At 45.2% G+C, this 16,049-nt stretch overlaps 1 protein-coding gene and 1 non-coding gene across 2 annotated transcripts in view; both read right to left on the bottom strand.

The window, feature by feature from the left end:
* The window catches only part of Tecpr2 (tectonin beta-propeller repeat containing 2), an 89,948-nt gene that overhangs the window by 20,397 nt on the left and 53,502 nt on the right, over positions 1-16,049 (bottom strand). The window contains exons 14-16 of the mRNA XM_051151635.1: positions 14,897-15,137; positions 11,971-12,060; positions 9,371-9,604 (exon numbers count right to left, since the gene is read on the bottom strand). Of these exons, the coding sequence (XP_051007592.1) occupies positions 9,371-9,604; positions 11,971-12,060; positions 14,897-15,137 (565 nt within the window). The remainder of the gene's footprint in view (positions 1-9,370; positions 9,605-11,970; positions 12,061-14,896; positions 15,138-16,049) is intronic.
* Positions 6,388-6,448, bottom strand: LOC127197047 (U7 small nuclear RNA). The gene has a single exon (XR_007831586.1). It is a non-coding gene; the product is annotated as a U7 small nuclear RNA (small nuclear RNA).

The raw sequence follows: 16,049 nt of genomic DNA, 5'->3' as shown, positions 1-16,049 counted from the left end.
AAAAAAAAAAAAAAAATCTAGAGAATCTTCACTTTTGTTTTGTTTTGTTGCTTTTCAAGACAGGGTTTCTCTGTATAATAGCCTTGGCTGTCTTGGACTTGCTGTGTTGACCAGGCTGGCCTCGAACTCAGAGATCCGCCTGCCTCTGCCTCCTGAATGCTGGGATTAAAGGTGTGAGCCAACACCGCCTGGTGTGAATCTTCACTTTTATTTTTGCACTTTCTCTTTGCTGATTAAACTAGCTGTTAGCCATAAGAGGACATGAAATGGAAGGAGTCAAAAAGAAAAGAAGCTGGGCTGGAGGATGTGCCTTGGTCCCAGAGCCCTGGACAAAGCACCTCAAGAAAACAATGAAGAAATTATATTTGATAACAGTCTCACAATTAAAAAGTGCTCTAACTACTCTAAGACAGTCTCTCAGCCAGGTCACACACAGCTTATTTCAAGCCTTGCAGCACAGTGGAGGATGGCAGGATGGTGGCCAACACAGGAAGCAAAGAGGGACAGATGGACAGCACACTTGAACCCAGGCCAGCTACTTCTGACCTCCAGTGTATTTATTATAAACAATAAATGTTCAAGTTTAAGTCCAGATTTGACAAGTTAATCTACAAGAACAACCCACACCTTATTAAGATACAGAACATTTTGTTTCCTTAGGAATTTCCTCAGGCCCCTCCCTGCCCATGGCCTCTGCTTGAAGCCTCATGTACCCCAGGCTGCCCTCAAACTTGCTGTGTAGCCAAAGAGGGCCCCAACTGCCTTCTACATTGGAGCTTAGTTCAGTCTTTTGGAGTTCATGCAGGTACAAGTCCATGCACGAGTCAGCAGTCATCCTGTGTAGTTAAGCATCACTTCATTGCACACAAACGCCACAGTTTCTGTTTACCTACTGGTGGACATCTGGGACATTTCCATGCTTCACTACTAGAGTAAAGCTGCTATGGCCATTCTTGCACATGCTTTGTTCTGGCGGCAAGCCAGGCCTGACAGTGCACACCTGTAAGCCCAGACCTGGAGAGGCTGGATTATGATTATTTTAAAGCTGCCCTGACTGAACATTTGACCAAGTCTCAAAGGGAGAGTTAGGGGAACAGAAATGTATTACTTTTCTTTTATTTCAAAGATTAAAAAAATTTTTTATGGACAGCAAAGGCTATACAGAGAAACTCTGTCTTGAAAAAAAAAAACCAAAAAAAAAAAAAAATTAACTTTATGTTTTATGAGTGTTTTGCCTGCATGTACGTAAGTGTATCATGTGTGCAGTATCTGAAGAAGGCAGAGGAAGGCAGCTCCCTTGTAACTACAGTGACAGACAATTGTGAGTCACCACGTGGGTGTTGGGAGCTGAACCCAGGTGCTTTGGAAGAGCAGCCAATGCTTTTAGCCACTAAGCCATCTCTCCAGCTCCTATATTTATTCTAGAATAAAAAAATATATAGTAGAATTGTCAGGACAGAAGTTAGATGTCTTATTTTACACTTTTTTCTCAAATGTACTTATTTTTATTGTAGTTTAAGTTGAGAGGGAGAGAGAGAGAGAGAGAGAGAGTGTGTGTGTGTGTGTGTGTAGAGTCACAGAGGCATCAGATCCCTGGAGCAGGAGTTACAGGTATTTATGAGCCACCTGACATAGATGGCCCTCCGAAACAGCAGCAGACTCTGAGACACTGGGCCATCTCTCCAGTCCCTACATTCATAGGTGTATATGTGTGTAAGTCAGAGGACAATTTACAAGAGTGGATTCTTAGGCTGGGCATGGTGGCACATGACTGTAATCCCAGCACTCAGGAGGCAGAGGCAGGCGGATCGCTGTGAGTTTGAGGCCAGCGTGGTCTACAAAGTGAATCCAGGACAGCTAAGGCCACACAGAGAAACCCCGTCTCAAAAAACAAAAAGCCAAACCAAACCAAAACAAAAAAGTTAATTCTTTCTTTCCTTTTATCACATGGCTCAGGGTCGTAATTAGGCCATCAGGACTGGCAGCATCACTTTTAAAGAAAATGCCAGCTTCTCCAATTTGTACCATTTCATATGCCTACTAGCAGTGCATGCTTTTATCTTTATTAACATTTAGGTTTTGTAGAGGAATTTTAATTTAGAACATGGCTGCTCTGGCAAGAGATCATATCTAAAGACTTCTAGGTCTGTATGATCCAGCTGAAATGCAAACATGCCTTTAATCTAGGATCTCTGTGAGTTCAAGGCCAGCCTGGTCTACAGAGTGAGTTCCAGGACAGCCAAGACTATACAGAAAAACCCAGTCTTGAAAAAACAAAACAAAAGGGGGGGGGGCCATGCAGAGAGAGAGACAGACAGACAAACACATACAGAGAGAGAGAGAGAGAATATGAGCGCAGGGTGGGGGGGTGCACGGGGGAGGCAGTTTTACAGCAATAGAGAGACTGGTTACAGGGAGAGAACTCAGATGAAGACCAAGTGAGCTAGAGAATGAGAATGAGCTAAGAGATTAGAAAAGACTGCTGGAGTTAGTTTGAGGCTAACAAGAGCAATTCAGGGTAGAGGAAAGTCAGACTGAGTAAGTCAGTTGGGAGAGGAGTTTGAGCCAGAACAGCTAGCTGAGTTGAACCAGAACAAGAAAGGGTGAGCTTACTAAGCAGTGAGTCTCAGAGGCTGAAAACAGTCTAGGCCTAGGTTAGATTGTATGGAGGCTAGAAGCTTCCAGGACTAGGACTAGATTAGCAGACCGAGGCAATTGAAGCAGGCGAATAGAAGTTCTTTTTACAAGGCTTTTTGTTTGTCTGTCTGTTTTTTGGTTTTTCGAGATAGGGTCTCTTGTATTTCAGGCTGGCTTCCCCTTGCTATGTATCCAAGGATGTCCTTGAACTTCTAATGCTGCTGACTCGTCTCTGGTGCTAGCATTACAAGTATGCACCAGCTCACCGTTTATGCTGGGGACTGAAAGTAGGACTCATGCATGCAAGCGGGGTTCCGCTTCCCCACCAGATGTTTAAGATTAATAAAAGCTTTTTATTCTACTGACTTATCTGTATAACTACTATAGCCACATACAGAAAGGAGAAGGATGTCTCTTTTTCCTTAAACAAAGCCTTTTTTCCTTTGTCTTGAGATAGGGTCTCATATAAGCAAAGCCGGCCTCCAACTCACTACATAGTTAAGAGATGGCCTTGGACTCCTGATCCTGCTTGCAACTCTCCCAAGTGCTAGGACTCCAGGTGTGCTCCCACAGTCTAGATAGGCCTTAAGGTACTCCTCACTCATGCTGCACTGTCTGGGCATGGCCAAGAGCTTTTGGGGTGCATGTGGCAATCACCAGCACCAGTGGACCCGGAACACTCATGCATATCACTGCACTCCTCCACATACCTGTGCCCAGATGCCTAGAGCAAACCATGCTGTTTTTGTAGCGTCAAGCCATGGAATGAAGTCACAGGCCTGAGGATAGCCAGCCTATGTTTGATCAGCTTCTGGATGTGCTGATGGGAGCTGGCACTGACAGCATGGCCCTACTGGGATCCCGGCAGGCCTTTTTGCCATAGTGGAGGACACTGGAGGCCACCCTCTTCTGGCTGGAGCATCCTCATGGCAACAGTGACAGAGGGAACTGTCTCTGGACAGGCTTCTCCCATTACTGGGTACCTTTTGAATGTCATCCATTTAAATCATATCTTGTCATGAACGTAATTTGAAATCCTCTGCTAAGGAATGACACTGAGAAGCTTTTACTATGCTTATGGGCCATCTGTATGCCTCCTTTGAACAAACACTCAGAAATGAACTCATGCAAGCCAGGTGTGGTGATGCAAACCTAAAATCCCATCACTCTAGACCCTCGCTTCTCAACCTTCCCAATGCTGCAATCCTCTAATAAGTTCCTCATAGAGAATTATTACTTTGGTTTTTTTGAAACAAGGTTTCTATGTGTATCCCTGGCTGTCCTAGAATCAGCTCTGTAGACCAGGCTGGCCTCGAACTTAAAAATCTGTCTCCCTCTGCCTCCCAAGTGCTGGAACTAAAGACATGTATCACCATGCCCAGCTCCATAAAATTATTTTTGTTACTACTTTATAACTGTAATTTTGCTCCTGTTATCAATCATGTAAATATCTGATATGCAGCCCCTGTGAAAGGTTGTCCAGCGTCCAAAGGGGTTGTGATCCGTAGGTTGAGATCTACTGCTCTAGAAATAGAGACAGAAGGTTGGCCACAAGTTTGAGGTTAACTTGGTGTGTAAAGCAAATTTCAGGCCAGCCAGAACTACATAATATGACGTGTGTTCATTTGTGAATGCTTGCTCAGTAAGTCTTCATTGCATTATAAAAGTTGAGTAGCCTTGTGATTAGACAAAAGCTAGAGGAGCTCTCTGCATGGTCCAGATGTAAGTCTTCTGGCCAGATATGTTTGTTCTGAGTCTCATCTGGGGTTTACCTTTCATTTTCTTATGAGAAGTTGTAATTTTGATGAGTCATTTTGACCTGTGTGCATGGCAAAATGATGGTGCCATTAGCCCAACTGGCAATTCTGGGGCCTGGGTGGATACAGTTGTCCATGGCATAAGGTGACTGACAACCCTGTGATTGCATAAAAACCCAGCAGTTCTGCCGTGTGGAAAGTATGACTTCATGACATAAGCTTAACTATTTATTCCTGGGCCAGAGAGAGGGCTCAGAGGTTAAGAGCACTATCTGCTCACAACCATCCATGATGAGATCTGGTGCCTCTTCTGGCCTGCAGGTGTACATGCAAGTAGAGGACTTATACATAAAATAAATAGCTACCTATACATTAAAAAAACTATTCCTTGCTACACAAAAACTGTTACACTTGTCCTTGTATCTTGGGTTCCCCATCTATAGTTTCAACTGACTATTGAAAACATTAAAGTAAAACAGTGCTGGGAAGACAGGTCAGAGGGTAAAAAGCTTGTGGTACAGGTATGAGAACTGGAGTATGGATCCCCAGCACATAAATGCTAGGAAGGCATGGTGGGCTCTGGGTTTACGTGAAAGACTCTGCTTCCATGTGTAAGAGAGTGATCAAGGAAGATACCCAATGTCAACTTCTGCTCCCCACATGTGCGTGTGCCCTGCATATGTGTACTCATACCCGTGAGCACAGTACATACTGTACAAAAATATACACATTAAAAGGCTGCACTGTGCTGGGTGTGGTGGCGTATGCCTTTACTCCCAGCACTTGGGTGGTAGAGGCAGGCAGATCACTGTGAGTTGGAGGCCAGCCTGGTCTACAGAGTGAGTCCAGGACAGCTAAGGCTACACAGAGAGACAAAACAACAAAACAAAACAGAAAAGCTGCACTGTGCTAACCTGAGCTGCATGCACAGGCGCAGTATGGAAACTCTTCCCGTGGCACTTGCATTGCATTAGATTGCCTTGTAAATAATCTAGAGTGCACCGGAAGCATGCAGATGAGAGGAAACCTTGCAATGTTTTATCTAAGGGGCTCGTGCATCTCTGCACTGTGGTATCTAGAGAAAACCAATTAGCCAGAATACCAAGGGATGATATGATAGTGTTCCCTGTACATGTCCAAAGCCTGATAATTTCTCTTATTCTGAGGTAAACTATATATTTTTTCTTTCCTTGATGTCTTTTTTAAAATGGTTTTTTGAGACAGGGTTCTCTCTGTAACAGCCCTGGTTGCCCTGGAACTTGATCTGTAGACCAGGTTGGCCTCAAATTCAGAGATCAGCCTGCCTCTGCCTCCGCAAGTGCTGGGATTAAAGGTGTGCCACCATGCCTGGCTCCTTGATGTCTTACTAAGGAGTTAAGATGGAGTTCCTAAAAGCCAGCGTTGGTGGCGCACACCTTTAATCCCAGCACTCAGGAGGCAGAGGCAGGCGGATCTCTGTAAATTCGAGGCCAACATGGTCTACAAAGCGAGTCCAGGACAGCCAAGGCTACACAGAGAAACCCTGTCTCGAAAAACAAAAAGCAAAAAACAAAACAAAAAATAAAGATGGAGTTCTTAGAATCCACCTAGACATTACATGTGGAAAGTCTATGATAAAGCAATTTCTGTTCCACAGGGTGGGGTAGCAGACTCTGCTCCCTCTGAAAGCCTTCTCTGATTTCCTCACATTCCTTCAGAGTTATCAGCTATGATAGGTTCTAGTGATCAAAAGTGCTGTGCCACTTCTGACCTAAAGTACGAAGTTAGTTCACTTTCTCCTCAGCTCTGTCCTCCTGCAGCAGTAAGATGTGCAGCTGCAGAGCACCCAGAGCAGTGCTACATTATCATGTCCCTGGGGGACTCAGAGCTGCTGAGGCCTGGGGCTGTGACTAAAGGGGAGCCCAGCTTGACAACCTCTATTTCACTTGCTTTGTCAAGGAGAAACCCTTTTACATTTCTCTCTCTCTCTCTCTTTTTTAAAAAATATATTGGGAGGGATTTTCCGACAAAGTCAGAAAACCTGCTAGACAAATTCAAAAAGAGCTGTAACACTTTACATTTTTCTCTTAAAACTGCTTTTTTAAAAGGTGTGTCAGTGTGATAAACAGAACAACCTATCCTCAAACTTGCAGCCTTCTGCCTCAGTTGGGATTCCAGGATTGCACCAGGACACCCTGCTACAGAACCTTTTAAAGTATGCAACATAGAACAATAGTAGCATTTGCTTGTTGTTTTCTAAATTATAAAATATTTCTCCACATAAATTATTGCATGATATAATCTTGTTAATTGTTACCTAAATGCACAAGACGAGACTGAATATGTCTTCATTACATGCTGTGACCAGATAAATTAAACCACAAATTGCATTAGTTTGCTAAATGGTCTAGTGCCTGACAGGTATATTTATGAACAATGGGAAATGAAATATTATGAGCATCTTAAAATTTTGCTAAATGATGCACATTTTCTTCCAAAAACCAGGATTGTAATAAATCACTGTAAAATTCCATATCCTATCTCTTTAGCTGGGTTCAACAGACAGTAATTTAATAAATGTCGTTAATTTAATCCTTTTCCTGGCTGTTGTGGCTCTGTTTTGACATCTGTGTAGTCTAGGCTGGCCTTGAACTTATGATCCTAGGGCTCAGCTTCCCAAATCACAGGAGCAGGCACTATTTTAGCAATGAGAGTAGCACTTGGCTCAGTGGTTTGCAGGGATGAAAAGGATAAGGGAGAAGGTGAGAAGGCTCTAGGCTGACTATGCTCACTAAGCTCAAAATCCGCAGTCTCTTTTGTGTTTGCACATGTGTGTGGTTCATGTGTAGACGTCAAAGACAATTAGCAGCAGTTGGTTTCTCCTTCCATCATCTGGGTTCCAGGGATCAAACTCAGAGTGTCAAGAACCTTTACTTCCTGAACCATCCTGCTGGCCTTAATTAGCAGTTTAAAAATATTCCTTAGGGCTGGAGGGATGGCTCAGTGATTAGAAGCACTGGCTGCTCTTCTAGAGGTTCAATTCCCAGTACCCATAACCTTCTATAATTCTAGCTGGGCACCATATATGCATGTGGTACACAGACGTACATGAGGCCAAACATCCATACACATAAAAATAACACACTTTACACAGTCTCTCTGTGACTCTGTTTTGAGACATGGTCTCACTGTGTAGCGTTGGCTTGCTTAGAACTCTCTGTGTGCAAGGATTAATGGTACAAGCCACTATGCCTGGCTAAAATTATCTCTTGAGGCACCTGCTTTCCCCTCTGCATACACAGACCATACCTGGAGAGAATACAGTACAGGAACGCCGAGTGCCCCCGGCTGTAGTTCGGTGCTCTGGACGGCACAGGGAACCTGGCACCTTTCCACCGAGCCCTGCCTAATTCCCTTGTACCAACATAAAACCTACCAGCTGGACTTAGGACATTGTTCAGGATACTGAGAAAAATGGTGCCAAGAGTCTATTATTTTAGCATCAGTCACATAACACAACAAATGGAAGCAAGAGCAGGATACAGACTTAAGAGAGGCTGGGCTCAGTACCAATATGGTGGTACAGCTCAAGTGGTCCAAGTGCACACCTCACTGGCCCTGAGGTCGGTGCTATGACCAAAGGTCCAGGAGTCTTCACAACAGAATGAGAGACAACCCACATTTAGACAGGAAACTTGCTGGACACATAAGGATGGGACAATAACTGGTGGGGTGACCATATGGAGGAACCAGCTGGGGAAATCGGCTTCATTCCCAGCTGGATGAGGGAGGCCTTCCTAGATCTCACGGTTTGGTAGTGAGGAGAACACACACTAAACCTGGCTTTTCTCAGAGACATGAGTAGTCGCTCTCCATGGTGGAGACTGTTGGAGAAAGGCTGAGGGCAGTGAGTCTCTGCACAGATGCAAGAACTCCCAGGCCATGCAGCAGGCTCAACTGGTACCCATGTCTAGGCCGCAACTAGCTGCAGCCTTTGCTGGCTGGCCAAGTGCCCTTGGAGAGCTAGATGACCAGCAGAGCTGAAAGACAGAGTGTGAAGCCCAAGGCATAAACAGTCACAGTTCCTCTGGAAGTCCCTAGCTGTGACACACAGCTAGTTTCCACAGCACACGGGATCGTGTTTAGGGCCTTATATCTGCTAGCAGCTTGCAGAAACCTCAATGCCAGGAGTCACTGGCTTGGCGAGGTGACCAGGGCAAGCATACTTTACAGGGGTGGTGATATGTACAGGTCAATGTAGGAGGCAGCCGTTCTTTCTCTCTTCCCCCACCCCTTCTCCCATGTGATTGAATTACACATTGAACACTTATTCAAGTCCACAAAACACTGATCACCAGTACACAACACTGTCTATTTACTGTACAGTTCTACTGATGTTCACACTCACTCTGAGCCTGGGAGCTGCCCGATACAGTCTCGGCCTCCACTGAATTGTTGAGTCAGCTGAGAATACACATTTCTTAGACTATGAAATACTCCCCCATGTCACCACAGGCTGTGACTACTCTAACGCTCGGGATGGCTCACAGAAAAGTGGCTACTCTAGCACAGCACCTCTAACTGGCCGAACGAGAACCCACACCACGCAACTGTGTGTGCAGTCTGCAGTGGGCACTCTTCCAGATGCCAAGACACAGATTAGCGTGCACGGATCCAGTCACCATTTCAGATTTAAAGGCCAGAGAGAGGGCAGGGCAGCTGTCCTAGTGCTATAACTTCCATCAGATCTCTGTGGCACCTTCTGGACACCTTCCAGCTCCTTTGGTGCTGAATAGTACAAACTACCAGGAGTGAGGGAGGTGAAGCTTCCTACAAAACTAAGAGGCTCCTTTACCTGGAGAAGTGGCCAGTTGAGCTATAAGTCCAGGAACTGACAAACATCACCCTCGAACGCGCCTCCCCACACACAGTGAGTGTGGGAGTGAGGTACTTTAGTCAGTTGCATACTGAGTGAAGCGTTCACACGCTGGCCATACCTAGCTGGGAGAGGTCCAGTTTTGTCCAGTGCATGCCTGTGGGGCAGCTCTTGGAAAGCGTCCTGATGAACACCTGTCCAAGGCTGTCCAAGGCCCACAGTGCATCCTGGCAGGCAGCGTAAGTCCTCATCTCAGCGTCAGGGGGCAGCTGCACTGTGGAGGGGCGGCAGTGCACACTCTGGGCACTGATGCTGCACAGGTCCTTGCTGCTCTGGCACAGCCACAGGGAGCTTCCTGCAGAAAAGGTTCACACGTATCACCAAGTGCTGCCTGGCTGAGCCACGACACAGCCTTTCTTCTCTTGAGGCACAGCCGGACACCTGGTCACTCACCATTCCCTTACAGGCATGGGTAGGCCTTTATACCTCTGAAGGTAGGAGGAAGCACCACCACCAGACATTAAAAACATCAAGCCTGAGACATTCTAAAGAACTAAAAACAAAGGAAGGCCTATGAAACATTATAAAGGCTACATGGCTGGAGTAGTGGCTCTAACTTCCATTTTTTCCCCCAACATAATATTTTTATTAATTATTTGGGAATTTCACACCTCGATCACATTCACTTCCCATTCCTCTCAGGTCCATCTTCTTACCCGCCTTGTGCCTCCCTTCCCCCAACAAAATACCAAAATCAAGTCCAATTTGTGTTGCCCATATACCCATTGGAGCATGGTCGATTTCCAGTGCAAGCCCCTTAAAGAAAACTGAGTCCTTCCCCACTCCCCTCTCCAGAAGCTGTGGACTGCGAAGAGCTGTCCTTTAGCATGTTTATCACAGTGTTTAAGGACTCTCTTCAGTAGCTTTTCCCTCCCTCCGCCCCTCCCCAGTCTCTCTCCTCAAGGTGGGATGGGAAGAGGTTGTTGCAGAATTCTTCAGTCTCTCTCATTTTCATTTATGAGTCTACGGTCATAACATTTCCTTGCATCCCACATCCCACAGCCCCCGGCAGAAGCATGGATCACGGACTTTTACATGGTCTCCAGTGGCAGCACGGATCACAGACATCAACATGCCCTCTGGTGACAGCACAGACTGCGCTTTCTTATGGCCCAGGAATGTGAGCAAAGGTCTCAGAGTATATTTTTAATACAGAATGTTAGGCTGTCAACCTCTCCAATCTCCAGGCAGGAGAGGGGCCAGCAGCCCCTTGGAGGGCGCATGCCTTGTTCTGCTAGTGTCAGCAGCAGCCTGCTGAAGAAGGCAGAAATCCATCCTCTCCCACCCCGGCCTCAAAACTATGCGTACTCCGTTCTATAACTTTCAGGTTTAATAGTATCTTTTTAAAATGACAATCATCTTTAGGGACTTAAAACCTGGTCATGCTGTATAATGTAAAGTATTATCTAAAACTTGTGGCCGGATGATTTAGAAATCTTTAATTTTAATCTTAATTAACTAATTAGCCAATTAACTGGTTTTTCAAGACAGGGTTTCTCTGTGTAGCCTTGGCTGCTCTGGAACTCACTCTATAGACCAGGCTGGCCTCGAACTCATAGAGATCCTCAGTGCTGGGATTAAAGGCATGCACCACTATACCCGGTTGTTTTTATTTTTTTCTTTTAAGATTTATTTCTTTTTATTTTATGTGTATGAATGTTTTGTCTGTATGTATATCTGCACCACGTGTATGCTTAATACCCATGCCATGGAAGGCAGAAAGTATTACATGTGTCTCTTGGAACAGTAATTTCAGATAGTTGTGAGCTGCCGTGTAGGCATTAGTAATCAAACCCAGGTCCTCTGGGAAAGCATCCACTGATCTTAACCATGGGGTCATCTCTCCAATTGCACCCCACCCCCCCGAACTTAAAAACCTCAATAAAATAGTCTGAGTCAGCCAGAAGGGCCAGGGAGCTCTCCAGGAAAGTGCAATGGCAGACATGTAGTACACGTGTATGCCACAGCAGACCATCAGTGAAGACTGCAAGCCACCTTCTTCCAGCTAGGGTCAGGTGCTGCTGCCAAACACAACTGTGTTAAACTCAGGAAATAGCTTACTATCTTATGAGATTCCTGGTAGGACTGTGGTCAGTCCTACCAGACGGCTTCAGAGGAGCAAACTGTCTCCTCTTCATCATAGGCCTCATGGCCTCTTCTCACTTAGCCCTCCACAGAGCCCTGGGAAGGGATTCTAGCTTTTCGCCACCTGCCTGCCTAGGGCCCCAGCCCCACTAGTTCTCTGAGGAGCTCAGGGTCCTGCCTAGACATGGACCAACAGGAATTCTACCTCTTTAGGCTAAGCTTGAGGCATAAGACCTCTACAGGGTAAAGGGGAGCCAGCAGCAATAAGCATGGTAGAATAAAGCTGTTTGGAGGTGGCACAGAATCATCTAGAAGAAATGGGAAAGATCCTCAGGAAGCTATGGCCATACTAGCTGACACTGAGAGTCAGCTGCTGCATGGTGACCTCCTTCCAAAGGACACTGCCTCAGAGTCAGCTCATAGGGCTGATGGCCCAGGACACTGCCATATCCCCTCTCAGAGTCTATGAGGCCACACCTCCACACCCACAGGGCCACAGTCAGATGACGGTCTCAACTTTTCATCTGCTGACTACCTTGTGCACCAGGTTTCTTAGCTGGTCTAAGGCTGACTTACCATCATGGGTAGGAGCAGGAGAAGCCAACACAAAGGCCCATTTTGTGGCAGAAGCTGTTCCCCGGGGAACAACGTTTTTCCAGTAAGTTCCTAGAGAGAATAAATATAAGGTTAAGGAAAAACAAAACAAAATAAAACTTTAACACCTTAGTTTTGCTCTAGACTAGCTCTATAGTCCTTCAAAGGTCTTACAATGGTTTCTAGTGTCCTTAAACAAAGTGGCATGAGCTACTCATTTCTCTAAGCATCAAGAAAAGCAAGAGCCACACCCTGTTCCCTGAAGCCACAGGGGAGAAAGCTGGAGGAAGCCCATCAAGGTGGAGTCATTCAGAGATGAATACCCAGCTCATGTACAGATATGGCCAGCATCTTACATGGCTCCACTGTAAATGGGACTATTCTCTCTCAGTAGACTCTGTATGTTTGCTGGAATTTAAAAACATTTTGCATGTGTGTGTATGTGTGTGTGTGTAAGTGTGTGTGTGTGTATGAGAGAGTATACAATGTATCAGTGTGGGAGTGCATGAAGGCCAGAGGAGGGCACTGGGTGTTCTCCTCTGTCTTTCTCCATGCATTACTTTGAGACAGGGTCTCTCACTGATCCTGGGCATCATACTCCCTTTGCCAACTTAGAAGCCAGGAAGCCCCAAATATTCTCCTGCCTCTACCCACTTTGCTGCTAGGTCACAGGCACACACAGGACATCTGACTTGTTATGTGAGCTGGGATCTGAACTCCTGCCCTCATATTCTTAACTGCTGAGCCATCTGTACCCAAGTACATACCCTTTTAAAAAAAGATTCTTCATGGATTATGTGCACAAGTGTGTAATGACGTGTGTGGAGATCAGAGGACAACTTTTCTTTTCTTTTTTTTTTTTTTGTTTTTGTTTTTTGTTTTTTTTTTTGTTTTGTTTTGTTTTGTTTTTGTTTTTCGAGACAGGGTCTCTCTATGTAGCCTTGGCCATCCTGGACTCACTTTGTAGACCAGGCTGGCCTTGAACTCACAGTGATCCACCTGCCTCTGCCTCCCGAGTGCTGGGATTAAAGGCGTGCGCCACCACGCCCGGCTACCAGAGGACAACTTTTCAAGAGTTAACTTTTCTCCTTTCACCTTGTTTTAGGGGCAAGGTCTCCATTGTTGTTACTGCCACTGGGCTGTGTATGTCAACTTCTGGCCACTTCTGTCACTGCCTTCCCCCTTTTCCTAATAGGAATGCTGATATCAGCTATCATTGTATCTGGCTCTTTTTTTCTTTTTCTTTTGTTTTTTTTTTTTTTTTTTTTTTTCGAGACAGGGTTTCTTTGTGTAGCCTTGGCTGTCCTGGACTCACTTTGTAGACTAGGCTGGCCTCGAACTCACAATGAGCCACCTGCCTCTGCCTCCTAAGTACTGAGATTAAAGGCATGCACCACCACACCGGCCCTCTTTTTTTGTTTGTTTGTTTCAAAGATTTTATTTATTATGTATATAGTGTTCTACATGCATGTAACTCCTGTAGGCCAGAAGAGGGCACCAGATCTCATTATGAGATGGTTGTAAACCACCATGTGGTTGCTGGGACTTGAACTCAGGACCTTTGGAAGAGCAGCCAGAGCTCTTAAGGTCTGAGCTATCTTTCCAGACCCCTGTATCTGGCTTTTTGTTGTTTGTTTGTTTGTTTTGAGACAGGATTTCTCTACATAGCTCTGGCTGACTTGGAACTTACTATGTAGACCAGGCTGGCCTTGAACTCAGATCTGCCTGCCTCTGCTTGCAAAATGTTGGGGTTAAAGGCGTGTGCCACCAGGCCTGGCTGCACCTGCCTTTTTAAATGGGTTCTAGGGACTGAACACAGGTGTAAGGTTTCTGTGGTATAAGCTTTTACCTGCAGGGCCGTATCACTGCCCACCCCAGAATAGACTTTGAAATTAAGCTGCAGCCAAGTATAATGGTACATGTCTGGCAGGTTGGACTGTATGAGACTTTGACTCAAACAAAAACTACTATAAACAAACAAACAAACAAACAAAAACAAAAAAACTCCATTTGCCTGCACATATGTCTATGAACCACATGTGTGTGGTGCCTACAGCTGAGGTTAGTTGGAGCCACTGGAATCAGAGTTACAGATAGTTGTTAGCTTCCATGCAATGCTAGAAACATAGTGCTCTTAACCACTAAGATATCTCTTTATCCCTCCATTTGTTTGTTTATTTGGTTTGGTTTTTTAAGACAGGGTTTTCTCTGTGTAGCCTTGGCTGTCCTGGACTCGCATTGTAGACCAGGCTGGCCTTGCAGTCAGAGGGATGCATCTGCCTGTGCCTCCAGAGTGCTGGGATTAAAGGCATGCGCCGCTGCCACCACCTGGCTCCTCCATTTGTTTTTATTATAGCATACCAAGTTTCCACAGCAAAGTGACTACATACTGTCCAGAGACCAAGTTTGAGGAACGACAAAATGAAGAAGAAAATAGGTGGCACTCAGAGGAAGGACAGCAGGTAGCCAAGAAGAGACTTGATACCCTATGAGAATATATAGGGGGAGGTAATCCCCCTCAGGAACAGTCATAGGGGAGGGGAATAATGGGAAAATGGCAAGGGGGGGGAATGGGAGGATACAAGGGATGGGATAAACATTGAGATGTAACAAGAATAAATTAATAAAAAAAAAAACAAATGCAAAAAACAAAACAAAACAAAAACAAAAACAAAAAAAAAGAAAAGAAAAAGAAAAAGAAAATAGGAAGGAAGGAGACCACAAAGCCTGGAGTGCCTCCGTCATAGCAGTCCCTAACAGCATTCTATTACCTCAGGGGAGACCTGAAAATCTCCCACCAAGTATTCTGTGAGGCCCTAGTAGATCCCAACCACCACAAAACAAACCTACACAACAAAAATAAGATAATAAAGTAAAAATAATGTGAAAACCCAAGTAACTGACTCACCTATGAGACTTCCTTTAGCAACGTGGAACTCATTTTTCCCTGAAGAGATCCAGACGCCACTGTTGTTAACCCCCAGTAGGCTGGGTTGGCACTGAAGCTGCTGAGACCAAAACGCCATGCGCAGTTTATCTGCTACCTTTTCCACAGGCGCTTGAGCTGCTGTTGCTACTGAGTGTGTGGCATGCATGATGGTCTGGAACAAGCTGCACTGGTCAAATACCACATAGTCCGTAATGCTCACCTGCAGAAAGGGAACCAGCTGAGTGAGTCCTGATGGCAGGCTCTGAGGCCCACCCGCCTCCAAAGGCAACACCCACACCCGCCCAGCGCCTGAGCCCACACACGCACCTCTGCACAGCACTGGTTAGTGAGCAGCTCTCATTATGTCCTCAGGCTGCACTTAAGGGAAAGGAAGAAAATGCTCTCGCCTGGTTTTTCTTTTATATTACATAGATCTGTTTTGAGTATGTATTATTTTTGTGATTAAATAGCACCTACCTCACGTAAGAAACCTTTTATTCTAGTCAGTGATAAAAAAAAACAATTTTGTTTTTAAACTCAGGTGCTTCTAATAACAATAATATTTAATACTTAGAATCATATAAACATTAAAAAGTCTATCAGCTGTGTGATGCAATCACTTAAGCTATAAACATGACCATTACACTTCTGTCAGACATCAGTGTGAGCAAGAAGACTGAGATTCTGGAAGCCATCTGGGTCTGTGACTCACTCAACAACTTTCTTGAAAAGCACCTCTAGAGACACTCTGGGACAGCTGTCTCCTCAACAAAACTTCTCCCTTGCCCGGCAGCAATTTTTATTTATTTAAATTTTATTTATTAATATTTATATGCAGAGCAGGTGCCTACAGAGACCAGAAGAGGGTATCAGAATGCCTGGAACTTGAGTTACAGACAGTTGTGAGCTGCCATGTGGGCACTGGGAACTGAACCTGGGTCCTCTGAGAGAGCAGCCAATGCTCTTCACCTTGGAGCCGTCTCTCGAGCCCTTTCTCAGCCAAAGCTTTATGTGCCAGAGCTATTTACGAAGCAGGTGGAAGCCTGGCTCTGCAGAACTCACTGCAGTATTTTAAAGTTATATTCCACTTATTTCTAGTTCTGTATTATTTTGTGTGTGGGCATACAAGCTA

Source organism: Acomys russatus, chromosome 1, assembly GCF_903995435.1.
Source record: "Acomys russatus chromosome 1, mAcoRus1.1, whole genome shotgun sequence".
In the NCBI taxonomy this organism is placed as follows: Eukaryota; Metazoa; Chordata; class Mammalia; order Rodentia; family Muridae; genus Acomys; species Acomys russatus.
The sequence above is the reverse complement of the archived record's forward strand: the minus strand, read 5'-3'. Positions and strand labels throughout refer to the sequence as shown.